Below are 13519 nucleotides of genomic sequence, written 5' to 3' on the forward strand. Positions count from 1 at the left end.
AACTAATCTATTCGTCTTCATCTTCGTCTTCGTCCCCGTCGTCGTCATTGTCCTCCTCCTCGTCTTCGTCTTCGTCCTCGTACTCGTCTTCGTCCTCCTCAACGGGACGATTATCCCACACGTGTTGAACCAAATCCGCTTTCAGTTGGTTATGTATATCACTTGATGTGAGCTGGTGAATGTTATACGTTCGTTGGTCTTGGGTTGGTTCAGGGAACTGTTCTGGAACGCTTCCTGATATATAGTGTTGACATATTACTTTTCCCTCGTCTTCTAAAATCATATTATGCAATATGATACACGTATACATGGTATCGCTCATTTTTGCCAACGTCCATACACGACAAGGGTTTTTCACATAATGCCAACATTTTTTTAGAACCACGAAACACCTCTCGATATCCTTTCTCGCGGACTCTTGCTTCTTCTTAAAATAATCTCTTTTTTCTTCGATAGGGTCTTGAAACGTCTTGACGATGATCGAGTACTCTGGATATATCCCATCTTCCAAATAGTATTCGTGACGATAGAAGGTATTGTTGGCATAAAACGGTAAGACCGGTATGCTACGGCTGATGTAATACTCTAACACGGGTGATGCGTTGAGAACGTTTATGTCGTTGTTGGACCCGACTGAGCCAAAGAAGGCTGACCAAATCCAGAGGTCGTGCGAACAAATGGCTTGAAGACTAACCATTGGCACTCCATGGTCACCACGAGTGTATTGACCTCGCCATGCGGTTGGACAGTTGGCCCACTCCCAATGCATACAATCTATACTCCCGATCATGCCTGGAAAAGAATGTTTGCTTTCGTGTACATCATATATGCGAGTCAGGTCGTTTGAAGTAGGAATCCTCAGATAACGACGAGAGTATAATTGTATTATCCCTGTACAAATAAATTATTACACAATATTTATATTAAAAACAATAGTTAATACAAACAATTTAAATATTACCGATGCAAAAATTCTCCAACGCATCTCTCGTTGTTTTCTCAGCCATCTTTATATACTCGTCATTGATATCGGTCGTGTTGCCGAATGCGAGGATGCGTATAGCCGAAGTACACTTTTGGATGGCGGAGAATCCTAAATATCCTCTTGCATCGGGTTTCTGTTGAAAATACTCATACTCCCTCTCCATATCTCCAACGATGCGCAAAAATAAACGCTTGGAAATTCGAAAACGACGTCGAAACATAGCGTCGTTAAATGTAGGTGAGTCGTCGAAGTAGTCCTTCATCAAACGAGCGTTCGCTTGCGTACGATCCTGAATGATATATGACCGTCTACGTGGTGCCGTAGATGGAGCAGAGCCGGACACCATGTTATTGACGACGGCCCGAACCGCGTTCGTGACCTCTAAATGCTCTTCCGCCACTTGTCGGTGAATCTGATGAATTCTTCGACTCTCGTTTATTAATTGATCCAAAATCTCGGCAGAGTTCGTGGAATCCGGGGAACTCATTGAGTTTGAAGAAGTATGAAAATAATAAAAATGATTGTTATTTTTATGTTTGTGTTTGTGTATGATAAGGTGAAAATGGTTAGATAAAGTTTGATATATATATTAAGTTTTTAAATATATATTTTTTTTATATATAGCCGTTGGGTAACGGCATTATTATTATATTATTTTCTTTCCCACTTCGCAGCGACAAATATTTGCCGCCCCCGCCCCTTTTCGCCCAATTATCGCCGGGGGTGGGGGGGCGGTGTTCATCCCCTTTATCGCCCCAAATTCGCCCAAATTTTCGCCCAGTACGTTTGGCCTAACAAACAAACAAACCGTTACACATGGCAGTTGAGCCCCAAGGGTAAAATAGAAATTTCAAGTTTCAAATAACAACCTTGCCTCCCTCCAACAGAATTGTTATAACAGAATATATATAACCGTCTCGTCTCTAACAATGGAGCAGCTACCAGTATCTACCATGGCGAACGATGGTGACCTGAACTCAGTGCCGACCCAAGTGTATAGTTGGCCCAAGCAAGAGCTTGAGGCCTCATATTTATAAAGGCCCCCAATTTTTTTAAAGAATTAATATATCAATGCATACTAGATAATTACGTTTTAGAATGCAGTTGTGAAGCGCGTGAAGGCAGCGGATTCCCTGATTCTATCAAAAATTTGACGTGGCACATGATTACGCGGAATTTCCTCCAATGTCTCAAATATTCCAATCGCCAATTCTTCATTTTACACGATCAATTCGTTTCGAGCTAATTTCGTGTTTTCTCATCCGCTAACTGTTTGTCTCATGCAATTTGCGAACTTCCGGCTCTGAATTTGGATTTGCCAAATTGTGATTTGGATTTGCAATTACAGTGTTTGGATTTTGGACTTGCGATTTTGTGTTTTGGTGTATTTGTGAACCGCGATTTGGATTTGCAGGCCTATTCTTGTTTTTTTCTTTTTCTTTTTTTTGATTTTGGGATTTGCACCTTTGCACTCCGATTTGGATTTTTACCCTCCAATTTGGATATCACTGGATACTATTGATGTTAGCAAATACTTTTTTGGGAAATAGTTGGTACATATTGTTTATCGCATTATAATCATTAAGCAATTTGCATCGCATTAAGCTATAAAAGTGAATTTTATATAAACTTTTTACAAACACAAGATACGAATTAAAAAAAAATTGAGTTTCATCGACTATAAATCGTTAGTCAATATTACTTGTCCTAAGCCCGGATAAAGGAGAAGGGTTTATATGAAAAAGTTTTTAAAAAGGCCCCTAACTTGACATTTAGCTTGAGGCCTCTGAAAACCTTGTGCCGCCACTGCCTGAACTTGAAGCTTGAAGACGATATGAGTTTCACCGAAGTTGGTGTTCAAATCCGAAACAGTGCTGCTCGATCAACCGAGTCTTTCGTTCGCGTTCTAGCATCGGACACCGAGATCATCGTAGCTAATCTCGGTGCAGGGATCCGTGAAGTAACTATTGCAATCTGTATGCGATCGGAGGATTAGCGAAGAGACTGATGATGTTTTTGGTAGTGAGTATGCTGGAAAAGTGCGGCAACATGGTGAAAATTGATGTTATCGAGATAAAGAAGCCGGAGGAAATTGAGCTCGCTGCGGAGTTGAAAGCCAAGGCGGACGAGGAAGCTGATGTTGCTGCGTTGAAGGCAAAGGCCGATTCTAAAGCTGCAGCGTCGAAGGCTAAAGCGGATGAGGAGATGAAAGCTTACTATGACGAGATGAAGTCTGAAATGTATGCGAAGATTCAAGTCCTCTAAGCTGAAATTGACGAGTTAAAGCGAGGTAAGATGTGTTTTGATGTGATTCAACTAACAGTCGTCGATGCGGACGACGAACGGACCGGATGACGTCATCAATCGTTAATAACTGCATTATTTTAATCGACCACGACGTCATGTCTCGTCGGAACGACGAAGAATCTTCGATAATGTCATCTTCCGTCGTCGGCGTACGCGAACGACGGAGGATGACGTCATCCGTCGTTACTAACTGCAATCGATGACGTATCATCGGCGTCAATCGTTGTTCCGAACGAGATTAATATCGGCCGGAACGACTCTACCGACAGAGAATCGTCGATGATGCCATCCTTCGTACGCGAACGACGGCGGATGACGTCATCTGTCCTTACTAACTGCAGTCGATGATGGCGTGATGTCTCGTTGAACGACGGAGGATGACCGTCGTTGTTCGGAATATGCTGTATTTATGTCAATGCAATCAAAATATATGTCTTTAATGAAATCAAATCTATCTTTTTTTATTAAATCAATTTATATACATTTTTTAGTGTAAAAGATAAATGTGATAAAACGGATTTGATCGGCATTTCGTGCCTGCAGTCCTGCTGAATTCGACCTTTTATCAGGGTAGCGTAGTAAGGTTAGAGGCGCAACTAGAAGAGTTGGCCCTCTTTCTTTTTTTTGATCAATTCGATTGCAGTCTCCGAAGTCCTTCTTGATCGATGGTCCCCATTAGGAATAGTGCTAATTAGCAGCCTTTTTGGAAGGTGAGATACTTATGTGTGACCGCGGATTTCACGGTAGCAGTAGTTCAGTGAACGATATTTATAGGTCTAAAATGAAGAGAAGAAATTATGAATGAATAATAATTTTATTTCCACATATTCATTTAGTCTCCATGGATCCATTGAGTTTTCATCCATCTATTTCGAAACTATAATACAAAAGCGTGTTTTATTCGTGCTAATTTTATATATGATGTTCATTTTTTAGATAATTCATAATGAAAAATTTAATCATCTTTTGTTATAATTCACTATTCCATTAAAAAAATATAATTACAAAAAATCACAATGTTCATCTTTTCATAACTATGAAGAAATTATGTGAGAATACACCACGTATTCGTATGAATATTCCATTAGAATATATAATTTGAACTTATAAAACTATTTATTATTGAAAAAAATATAGGCTTTTTTAATTTAAATTATTTAATTTCTATAACTTAATTGTATTTCTTTTAAGTATCACGTGCATCACACGAGTTCTAAAACTAGTTTATTATTAACTAAATATAAAAGTGTCAAGCTAAACATATACCATTTTTCTATATGTCATACCGCACCCCTTATAAGATTAAATCAAGACTTGCCATATTCCACCCTTTGAAGTTTTTTTAAACGGTTTTCTTTTAAAAAAAAGTTAAAAACAACACTAGTTAAAAAAATAAAAATGTTTTATTAAAGATTAAAGTAAGTATTTTTTTTTTTAAATTTATAAAGAACTTAAACTACTTGATTTTTGTTAATTTGAAGTTTAAACACTTGAATTGAAGCAACGTTTTAAGGTAAGTTTTACATTAATCGATTCATATCCTCTTTTCGATCGAATACCCATAAAACATTGGATATTATGACTCTCATATATATATATATACTTAATTATAAATGCATATCGATAGGCTAAATTATACATAGACATTCCGACTCTCGTCGCATTTTAAAAGAGTTGCATGATGAATTAGAAAACGAAATTATGAAGACTTAAGTTTAGGAGAAATCACCTTATAGAAAATGGGCTTCTTGTAGCTAATATTAAAGAGTTAATATGTAAGGTTTTTACTCGTAACTGTTCAAGACTCCTTAATTCATTTTGAAATGAACCAAATTTGAACCAATATATAAACTTATAACATATATAAATCAAAAAGTAAAATATAATGGTAGGTGGTCATTACATATGCATGTTCATTATAGTCACACATTAAACATGGTAACCTGAACTCGAACCATTTAGTACGTCTGTATTGGGTAAGATATAACAAATATTTAAACTTATGTCAGTCGGTTTCGGTGTACTTGTTACTGAAAGCAAAAAAGTTAACCAAAAAACTATATTATTGCGTTATACCGTGTCTGGTTCAATGGTTTTTATTTGAATTTATACAAAAGAAAAAAAGAGGGGAACGATTTCAAAAATTGTTAAAAACTAGTATTGAGGCATGCGCGTTGTGAAGGGGGGCGTACAACCACGAAAAAATCAACGTTGAAACGTTTATTGATCCCGTGTGTTGAAGAGGATGTTGGACCCACTCTTCGCGGCACGACTGTTAAACCGAACAAAAAATAGATGTAAAAATGTTCAATCATGCACGACCGTTGCAACGTGACAGCACACAAAAATTAGACCGAAATGTAAAAATGTTATAAAAAAATAACTAAGCCGACGTATTACGGCCAGGCCATTAAACGAAGAAAATATGCGTAAAATCGATGTAACTTGCAAAATTTAGACCAAAATTTGTAAAAGATAAAAAAGTTTTGGGGTTAAAAGTTAAAATAGCTTTGTGACAAAGTTGTAAGCGATAAAAAGTGCAGGGTTAGTAAAATATGAAAAGTATAAGGTTAAAAGTAAAAAAGTGATAATAAAGTATTATAACTTAGCATAGTATACAAACTTTTATGGAAATAAGGTTGATAAATCTATCGATCATATAAATGTCTATAAAAAATCATATGTGTATTTTTTAGTTGCTCTCTCATCCTTAATCAAGTTATCAGATTGCTTGATTTGTAATTTGAGTCTTCTCATTCTTTTGACCTGAATTAGCATGTATGGGTCTCCCCAAATCCGGACAATACATAAATGGGTTATACGATCTCATTTATTTGTGAAATAATTTCATAATCAAACAATAATTTTCACGATTCACGAGTCTCATTAAACAGGTAAGAACATCACATTTATTTGTAAAATAACCCCTTACTCATCAAACAATAATTTTCGCGGGTCATAGGTCTAACCAAACCCGGATAGCTCTTAAACGGGTTATATCATCTCATTTATTTGTGAAACCCTTTCATCATCAAATCATAATTTAATTTCTATCCTCTACATATTCTTTGTGTCGGTCTATTACCTACATTACCGGTTTAATTCCGATTACCACGCACCATCGTCAACCTCCTCTCTCATGCATCAATCACCATCGTCACCTACATCAACCGCCTCTTTTTTGTAAGACAAATATTTGTGTTTATGTCTGTTCCTTAAAAAAAATCATCATGTTCGTGTCCATTTATGTTGTTCGTTAAAAAAAGTAAAAAACCTACACATATTGAAAAGGCTTAAACATTAAAAATATAATAAACGTAACAAACATATATACGTATTAAATCAAAACAAATCATTACAAAATATAAAATAACAAGATGACTAAAAACAAAACCTAAATAAACTTTCATAACACGTAGGACTTAAGTATATAATTAATCAAGTTAATGAAAACCACCCGAAAGGGAAATAATAGAAGAATAAATATTATGTAGAAAAAAGGGTCATGTTTTTAGTGTTTTTCATGAATATAAATGCCATGGCCCAAGACAACACTGGTTGGCCAAACAAAGGTCACGTTTTTACTGTTTTTTCATGAAAAAAACATGTAAAATTCCACATCGGGACGTTATGATGAAAGGTTTCGAAGCCCCGACCAAAAACATTTTTCCAATGACCTGTAACTAACGACATTGAAATTATGTTAGCCGTATACCGTTAAGAACAAATACGATAAAATGTGAGATTGTTATCCATCATTTTCATTAGTTAAGACCGAAAGCGACTAAACATAATATGTTCTGTGTCGTACTCGGTTTATTATGTACTAGAGAATATTGTTATTTTGATATTAAAAAATTAATTTTAAGTATCATGTTTAGTCGCTTTCGGTCTTAACTAATGAAAATGACGGATAACAATCTCATATTTTATCGTATTTGTTCTTAACGGTCTGCGGCTAACATAATTTTAATGTCGTTATTGCATGTCGTTGAAAAAATGTTTTTGGTCGGGGCTTTGAAGCCTTTCTCCATAACGTCCTGATGTGGTTGTTATATATGGTATATGATTCTAAACCATATATAACAATAACAACTGTATCTTGTAAAATTCCACTAACAATATTAGCAGGGTTTGGGGAGGCTAGAATGTAGGCGAATTGTACCTTTGTCCTATGGACAAGAGAAATTGTTTCCAAAGAGACATGTGGCTCCGAGAACATGTGTGAGATAAATAAATAGGTAGTAGTAATGATAATAACAACAATCACAAGACACATTTCTAACCAAAAACAAAGGTATTCATTCTAAAAGTCTTTAACCTTAATACAACGTCTCCAAAAATTACTATCATTGACCCAATATCATACACAATTTCCATTTCCATAATTCTTCATTCTCATGTTTCCTTAGCTAAGCCACACCCCAACCCTTCAACAAAGTCTACGTGTTAGGGGACTTGTATACTGACATCGACAACCTCAAAACCACTACCAGACCAGCCATCTTCCTCAATGTGGACCGCCATGTTAACGGCCGAAATTTCTTCCGCCGTCCCACTAACAGATACTCTGACGGTCGTCTAGTCATGGACTTCATAGCCGAATCACTAAACTTACCCTTCATTCCACCATACCTTAACAAAGACGTCGACACCACTCACAACGTCAACTTCGCAATCTCCGGTCACACCTCCATTTCGTTTATCGAGAAACAATATCGCATCCATTAATGTCCCACTATCGCCTACAACACAACTCTCGTGGTTCAAAGACTACATCAAGGTACATAATAATATAAACCTCGTAAGTTGTCATATATCATTGATTAACTGCATGTAACATACAAGATCCAAACCATTCAAACTATCATCTATTAGCCAAAAATGATATGCATATAATAATCCTAACTTTCACCTTTTTTTTAATAGCAAATTCTGTAACATAATTATCTTAGTTTTATGACTCCATTAAATTTGATTTTTGCTCAATTATGCAAAGATGTTTGTACATTCATTCTTAAAAAAATGAGCTTTCTAAAAAACATGAGTAAAAATCAGGTATAAAATCTATGATAATTATGCTATTGGGATTTTATTTTCAACAACTAAATATATGTAAACTTCCCGTATTTTGTTTTATATTTTTTAACGACTAAATATTTGTACACTATGGGGTTTGAACCATTGACCTCATATTTTTCACACCCTTACCACCTTACCACCCCACCAAAGTGGGATATGTTGGTATCGCTTTTCGCAACAAAAGTGAAAATTAGGATTATAATTTGTCAAAGTGTAATTTTAAATTATTATATGCCAATAGGTCATAATTATGATTCTTAAAATCTGATTTTTTTCATTAAATGACATATTATTTTCTCTGATAAACGGTACCCGGCTGTAAAGTGTTGGAGATTTCTGCAATCGTATATCTTAGAAAAATCTGAGAGTCGTGAAACACTTTCAGATCAAAACCATTTGTTTGTTCCCAAATGTTTTGACCGGATAAAACACAGATTGAGTGCAAGAATTTGTATGATGATTGAGAGAGTTTTCTAAACCATACAGATTCTTGCACTCAATCTGAGTTTTATCAAAATACACCCATGGATTTTGTGACAATAGCATTTGAAATTTAATTAAATTAAATTTCTGATATATTTTTTAATATAACAATATAAGTCACAACCAGCCAGGGGTGCTGCCCCTTGGACCCTGTCGGGGGTTGCCGCCCCTCGCAACCTGCCACCAGAGGCGCTACCCTCGGACCCCCGTCAAGTGGGCGTTGCCCCCTTGGAACCCCCATGACTTAGGGGCTTCGCCCCTAAGTACCAATAGGATTATAAATTTTAATAATATTAAATAAGTGTGCGCCCCGTACCCGACTTATTTAGATTCGTATTACAATTAACTTGACCAACAAGTTAATTCTTAATTACACTAAAATCTCTAACATAAAGATGTCATTTTGACTCCAATGTAATGCAAGATGCAGCAAAACCGCTTAACGATCTTTAAATTACATGATTGGATGGTAATATAAATAGATCATTTGATGTTTGGGGTTTTATATTTTAGACACCCGGTGAAGTGTAAATAATTCGCCTAATTTTTCAAGTTACCGGTTTCGGGTTCGCTTTTATAAACATGGGTCGAGCCCGTACTTTAAAATAAAGTGTTGTTGTTGGGCCTATCCCTAATCTTATCGGGTTCTACAAAGTCATTGGGCCAAGCCCATTAGCTATAATCTTGACGGTTCAAGCTAACCCATTGACGTACGGTTCACTACGACTATTCGATCAACGCCTCACTCTTTATCTAATGATAAGTTTTCTTTGAAAAAAAATTCTAACCCTATTTTTGAGATTGTTAATGTTACATACACAACGTTGTTATTATTATTAAAAAAACACAATAATTAGTAGAAAGACACAATGACGAAAAAAAGATACAATGACAAATAGAAAGACACAATGACGAAATTTTTGTTTTCATTATTATATAACAAAGTCATACTCATATTAAAGATAAAAAACACTTGTTATTATGGTGAAATTTTTAAAAATATATATATATATACATATCATGTGAAAAAATTTAGACGTATTAAAATGATGAAAGATTTTACATGTGCTTTGCATATTCAGAGAGAAAAAATGTGTGTTACTATTTTTTATGTATTTTTATCACTTTGGTCTCCAGTTAACACATGTCATATAATTGTGATTTCACACTTTTTATTTTTGTTAGTCTTTTAAAACCTTCATTCTATTAATTACAAAAATTAAACTTAGTTCTTTTTCATTCTTGAAAAATCGTCAAAAGTGAAATGTTCTTTTAGTTTTTTGTTTCACATGAGAAGGCGTGTTCAGAAAGTGTACCGATATAAATATGTCTATTCATATTTACTTGAAAAATTTCTTGCAGTATTTCTTTTCCTTCAGTCTATCTCTTTTCTTCTCTTTTTATTTGTATTTCATGGGGGCGATGTTGAAATCGAATTACTCCAAAAGCACAAATTAAAACACTGAAATAAGGATTGTCGAATAGTAGGAGTTAAAACATTATATATTAGCTTCTCATTGTTTCATCTTGCAACTTTTTTCAAACGGAATGACTCAAGGCAATGTGATATAACCTTGTGAATCAATGCTTAAGGTTTCTAGTAATTTCTTATATCTTTTTTACATTTGTGTATAATCTAGTCTCTTACAGGTTACTTCTCTTACAGGTTACTGAACTGAGGAAGTTGGTCTCATGAACTTGTTGAAGGTTATGTATAACAACAGGCTGAGATGTTGGAGAAGAAAATAATAAACTAATTTTGTAAGGGTATTTTGGGCAAACCCCCTAATATAATAACGGCCTACCGAACTATAACCGCTCCTCATAACCGCTTCAAGAAATATAACCGCTTCGTAACCGTTTGTTAACGCCAACCGATTTCAAACCTCCACTAAGCAACAATGGCTACTGATCGTCCTCCAAGGTCATACGGTACCTTCGACTAGGATAATAAAGTGAACCGTCGTGATGAAATTCCATTTTCATACGGTGCGATTGTCTCGAATAATGAAGTGATTCGTTAGAGACCTGAAGGTTCTATGTCCAAAATGAAGAGAATGATGAAGAAAGGTGGAAGTAAAGGTATGAATGAAGTTGCCAGACATGTGGCTAACAACACTGAGCACATCATGCGTGATTTCGGACAGTTTTCCACGGAGGTGATAACCGGTGCAGCGTATGGTATAGGACGGCTTGTGAAGAGCATGATACTGCTGGTGTTAGGTTTCATTATCTCGGGGATTTGCAGGTTGTTTAAGCTCTGTCGATTGTCATCCGGACGACGGAAAGGTGTACAAGAGAAGCCGAGCAATCTGATATGGAGAGAAGATTGGAAGACCCAGATTGCAGAGATGACTAAGAATCATGCTAATGAAGTTGAGCGGGAGAGTAAAAATGTTGGAGCTGAGAAGGATCGTGAAAAAGATGCTAAAACTATTGCAGAGCTGAAAGAAGTGATGGAGATTCTGGAGACTAAGAAGAAAGAGATTCAGGATAATGAGGTTAAGCTGCATAATAGAATTGTTGAAGTTGAAATGGCTCGTGAAGAAGATGCCAAACAGATTGCAGAGCTGAGGCAGAAGGTTGAGAATCTCCACGTGAAAGTTGAAGTTCAGATACAGAAGCAGAAGAATCTCGAGAATGTCCTAACGCCAGAGAGCTTTTAAAGTAGAGAATCTCCACGTGAAAAGTAGAGAGCAACCACAGAGCTTTTAAAGGTTTCGTTTATATACATTTAAGATTAAGTTATGTCATGCTTTTTTTTCATGCACTTTTTTCTTTTTTTAATAATCACACATTCACTTTTAGTTGTGAAACATAATTTACACCGAAAGGCAATCTACTATGAAAATAAGTTGTCTTTTTTCCTTCACGAACGAAGTGTATGAAAACCAAGACCCTTTCGGTATCATCACCCTTCAGATTATGCGACTTTTTTCAATAGATAGCGGAACGGAGGTTGAGCAAACGCGCTGTCAAGAAACAATCTTGACACCACCCTATTCAACCCTTCCGTCACATGCAACCCATCCCAACTCATATATCGTGACGGATGTTTGCACAAGGTCGTCCCTGGTGCTCCACACGTGCTCCTCGGATCTAGGATAAAGTTGTATGCTCCACCTCTCCTTCCGCAGCACGTTTCAAACCGCTTAACAAAACCATATTTTAAGGCATTCCGATAGACCTCATGGTAAGCATGCCAATCATCACCATACACAATTACAGCATCTGGAAACATTTTTCGAAGATTATGTAGTTTGGGTTGTAATACCATGTTATGGTGGTAGCTTTCTTTGTTCTTTATTGCCACACAACCGATCTGGTCGAGTTTGGTTGGAGGGGGATTGAGTATGAACGAAATTGGGAAACAACCGGTCGCGGGTAAACCTTATACAACAGTGTACTTTGCACCCATCTTCAAAAGTTGTTTTACAACTTCTGTTTCATACTTTATGGCTAGCTTTTGAATAGTTTTGGTACTAATGTTAGATCCAGTAATGTAATTACAATCATTTGTTGACATCTCACCGATCCAAACTAATGCACGGTCAAACACGACGTTGCATTCAGAAGGGGTTGTATCGGCGTCTTTACATCCAGAGCTCTGTATTAGAGAAAGTATATTAGTTAACGTTTGTTACAATATTTACATCATAAGATCTGGACCATGTATTAGAGAGAATATGTTAGTTAACGCTTATTGTAATATTTAATCATAAGTAGGAGATATGATTTAATTAGATTTCTTTCATAATTATGATTTTATATAGTTAATTAACAATATATAATAACTTGCTAGGTTTTATAATTTTGTACCTTGATGTAGTCTTTGAACCAAGCAAGTTGTGTTGTAAGTGATTGAGGGACAGTGTCCAATGTGATGTTGTTTTTCAAGAAGAACGAAAATGGGATGGCGGTGCAGCCAGCGACAGCAAAGCTGACGCCGTGAGTGGTGTCAGCCTTTTTGTTAAGGTAGGGTGGGAAGTAGGGTAAGTTGAGTGATTCGGCTATGAAGTCAATTACTAGACGTCCGTCAGAGTATCGGTTGGTGGGGCGGTGGAAAAACGTGTGGCCGTAAGGGTGGTTGTCGACATGGGGGAAGATCGATGGTCTAGTGGTGGCGTTGAAGTTGCCAGTGTCGGTATACGAGTCTCCAAAGACTTAGACTTTGTTGAATGGACGAGACTGTGGAATAGCTTGGCATATATGGGAGTCAAGAATTATGAAAATGCGAAGTGTAACAAGGCCAATATTTATAAAACAATACATCTTTAATTTGTTTGTTATGAGATGGTGTTTAACTTGGTTATACATAAGGAGTTTTTATACATGGTATTGATTGACATTAATTATCAATGTACTTACCAAGCTTTTGGAACATGCGTTGTTAGGAAAATAATCCGAAGTGGACCTATAATGTAATCTAGAACATTTGGGCGTATAACGTCATGATACAACAGCAAAGTACCCTTAATTACATTTAATTTAATTAAAGTATTGTGATGATTTGGTTAACGATGTTCTCTTTGACATGTTACGGTAAATCGAGATTTTTGTAAAGAAAGAAATGTTGTAAATTTCTTGACCAACCCATTGGATTGAAGAACTCAGACCAAATGACAATTTGGTTTATAGATTGATAGGTGGGAAACATGCGTG

General features: G+C 36.1%; 1 protein-coding gene and 1 pseudogene across 1 annotated transcript; both read right to left on the reverse strand.

The window, feature by feature from the left end:
* On the reverse strand, nt 1-1553 carry LOC143568962 (uncharacterized). The gene is made up of 2 exons (XM_077054986.1): nt 962-1553; nt 1-891 (listed from the first exon to the last, which is right to left on the reverse strand). The coding sequence occupies exons 1-2, from the start codon at nt 1470-1472 to the stop codon at nt 8-10; spliced, it is 1395 nt and encodes a 464-aa protein (XP_076911101.1). The 5' UTR covers nt 1473-1553; the 3' UTR covers nt 1-7.
* Nucleotides 1554-11700: 10147 nt separating this feature from the next.
* LOC143568974 (GDSL esterase/lipase At3g48460 pseudogene) lies at nt 11701-13129 on the reverse strand (annotated as a pseudogene).
* Between the last annotated feature and the right edge of the window lie 390 nt (nt 13130-13519).

Source organism: Bidens hawaiensis, unplaced genomic scaffold (genome assembly GCF_021521415.1).
Source record: "Bidens hawaiensis isolate Kalapana, Puna unplaced genomic scaffold, B.hawaiensis_p1.1 tig00024267_1, whole genome shotgun sequence".
NCBI classification, from domain to species: Eukaryota; Viridiplantae; Streptophyta; class Magnoliopsida; order Asterales; family Asteraceae; genus Bidens; species Bidens hawaiensis.

Bases quoted from the DNA above. Each gene is read 5' to 3' on its own strand.
- LOC143568962 (XM_077054986.1), bottom strand. From the start codon at position 1,472: ATGAGTTCCCCGGATTCCACGAACTCTGCCGAGATTTTGGATCAATTA. The intron at 892-961 runs GTAATATTTAAA...TTATTTGTACAG, and splicing joins GTTGGAGAATTTTTGCATCG to GGATAATACAATTATACTCT.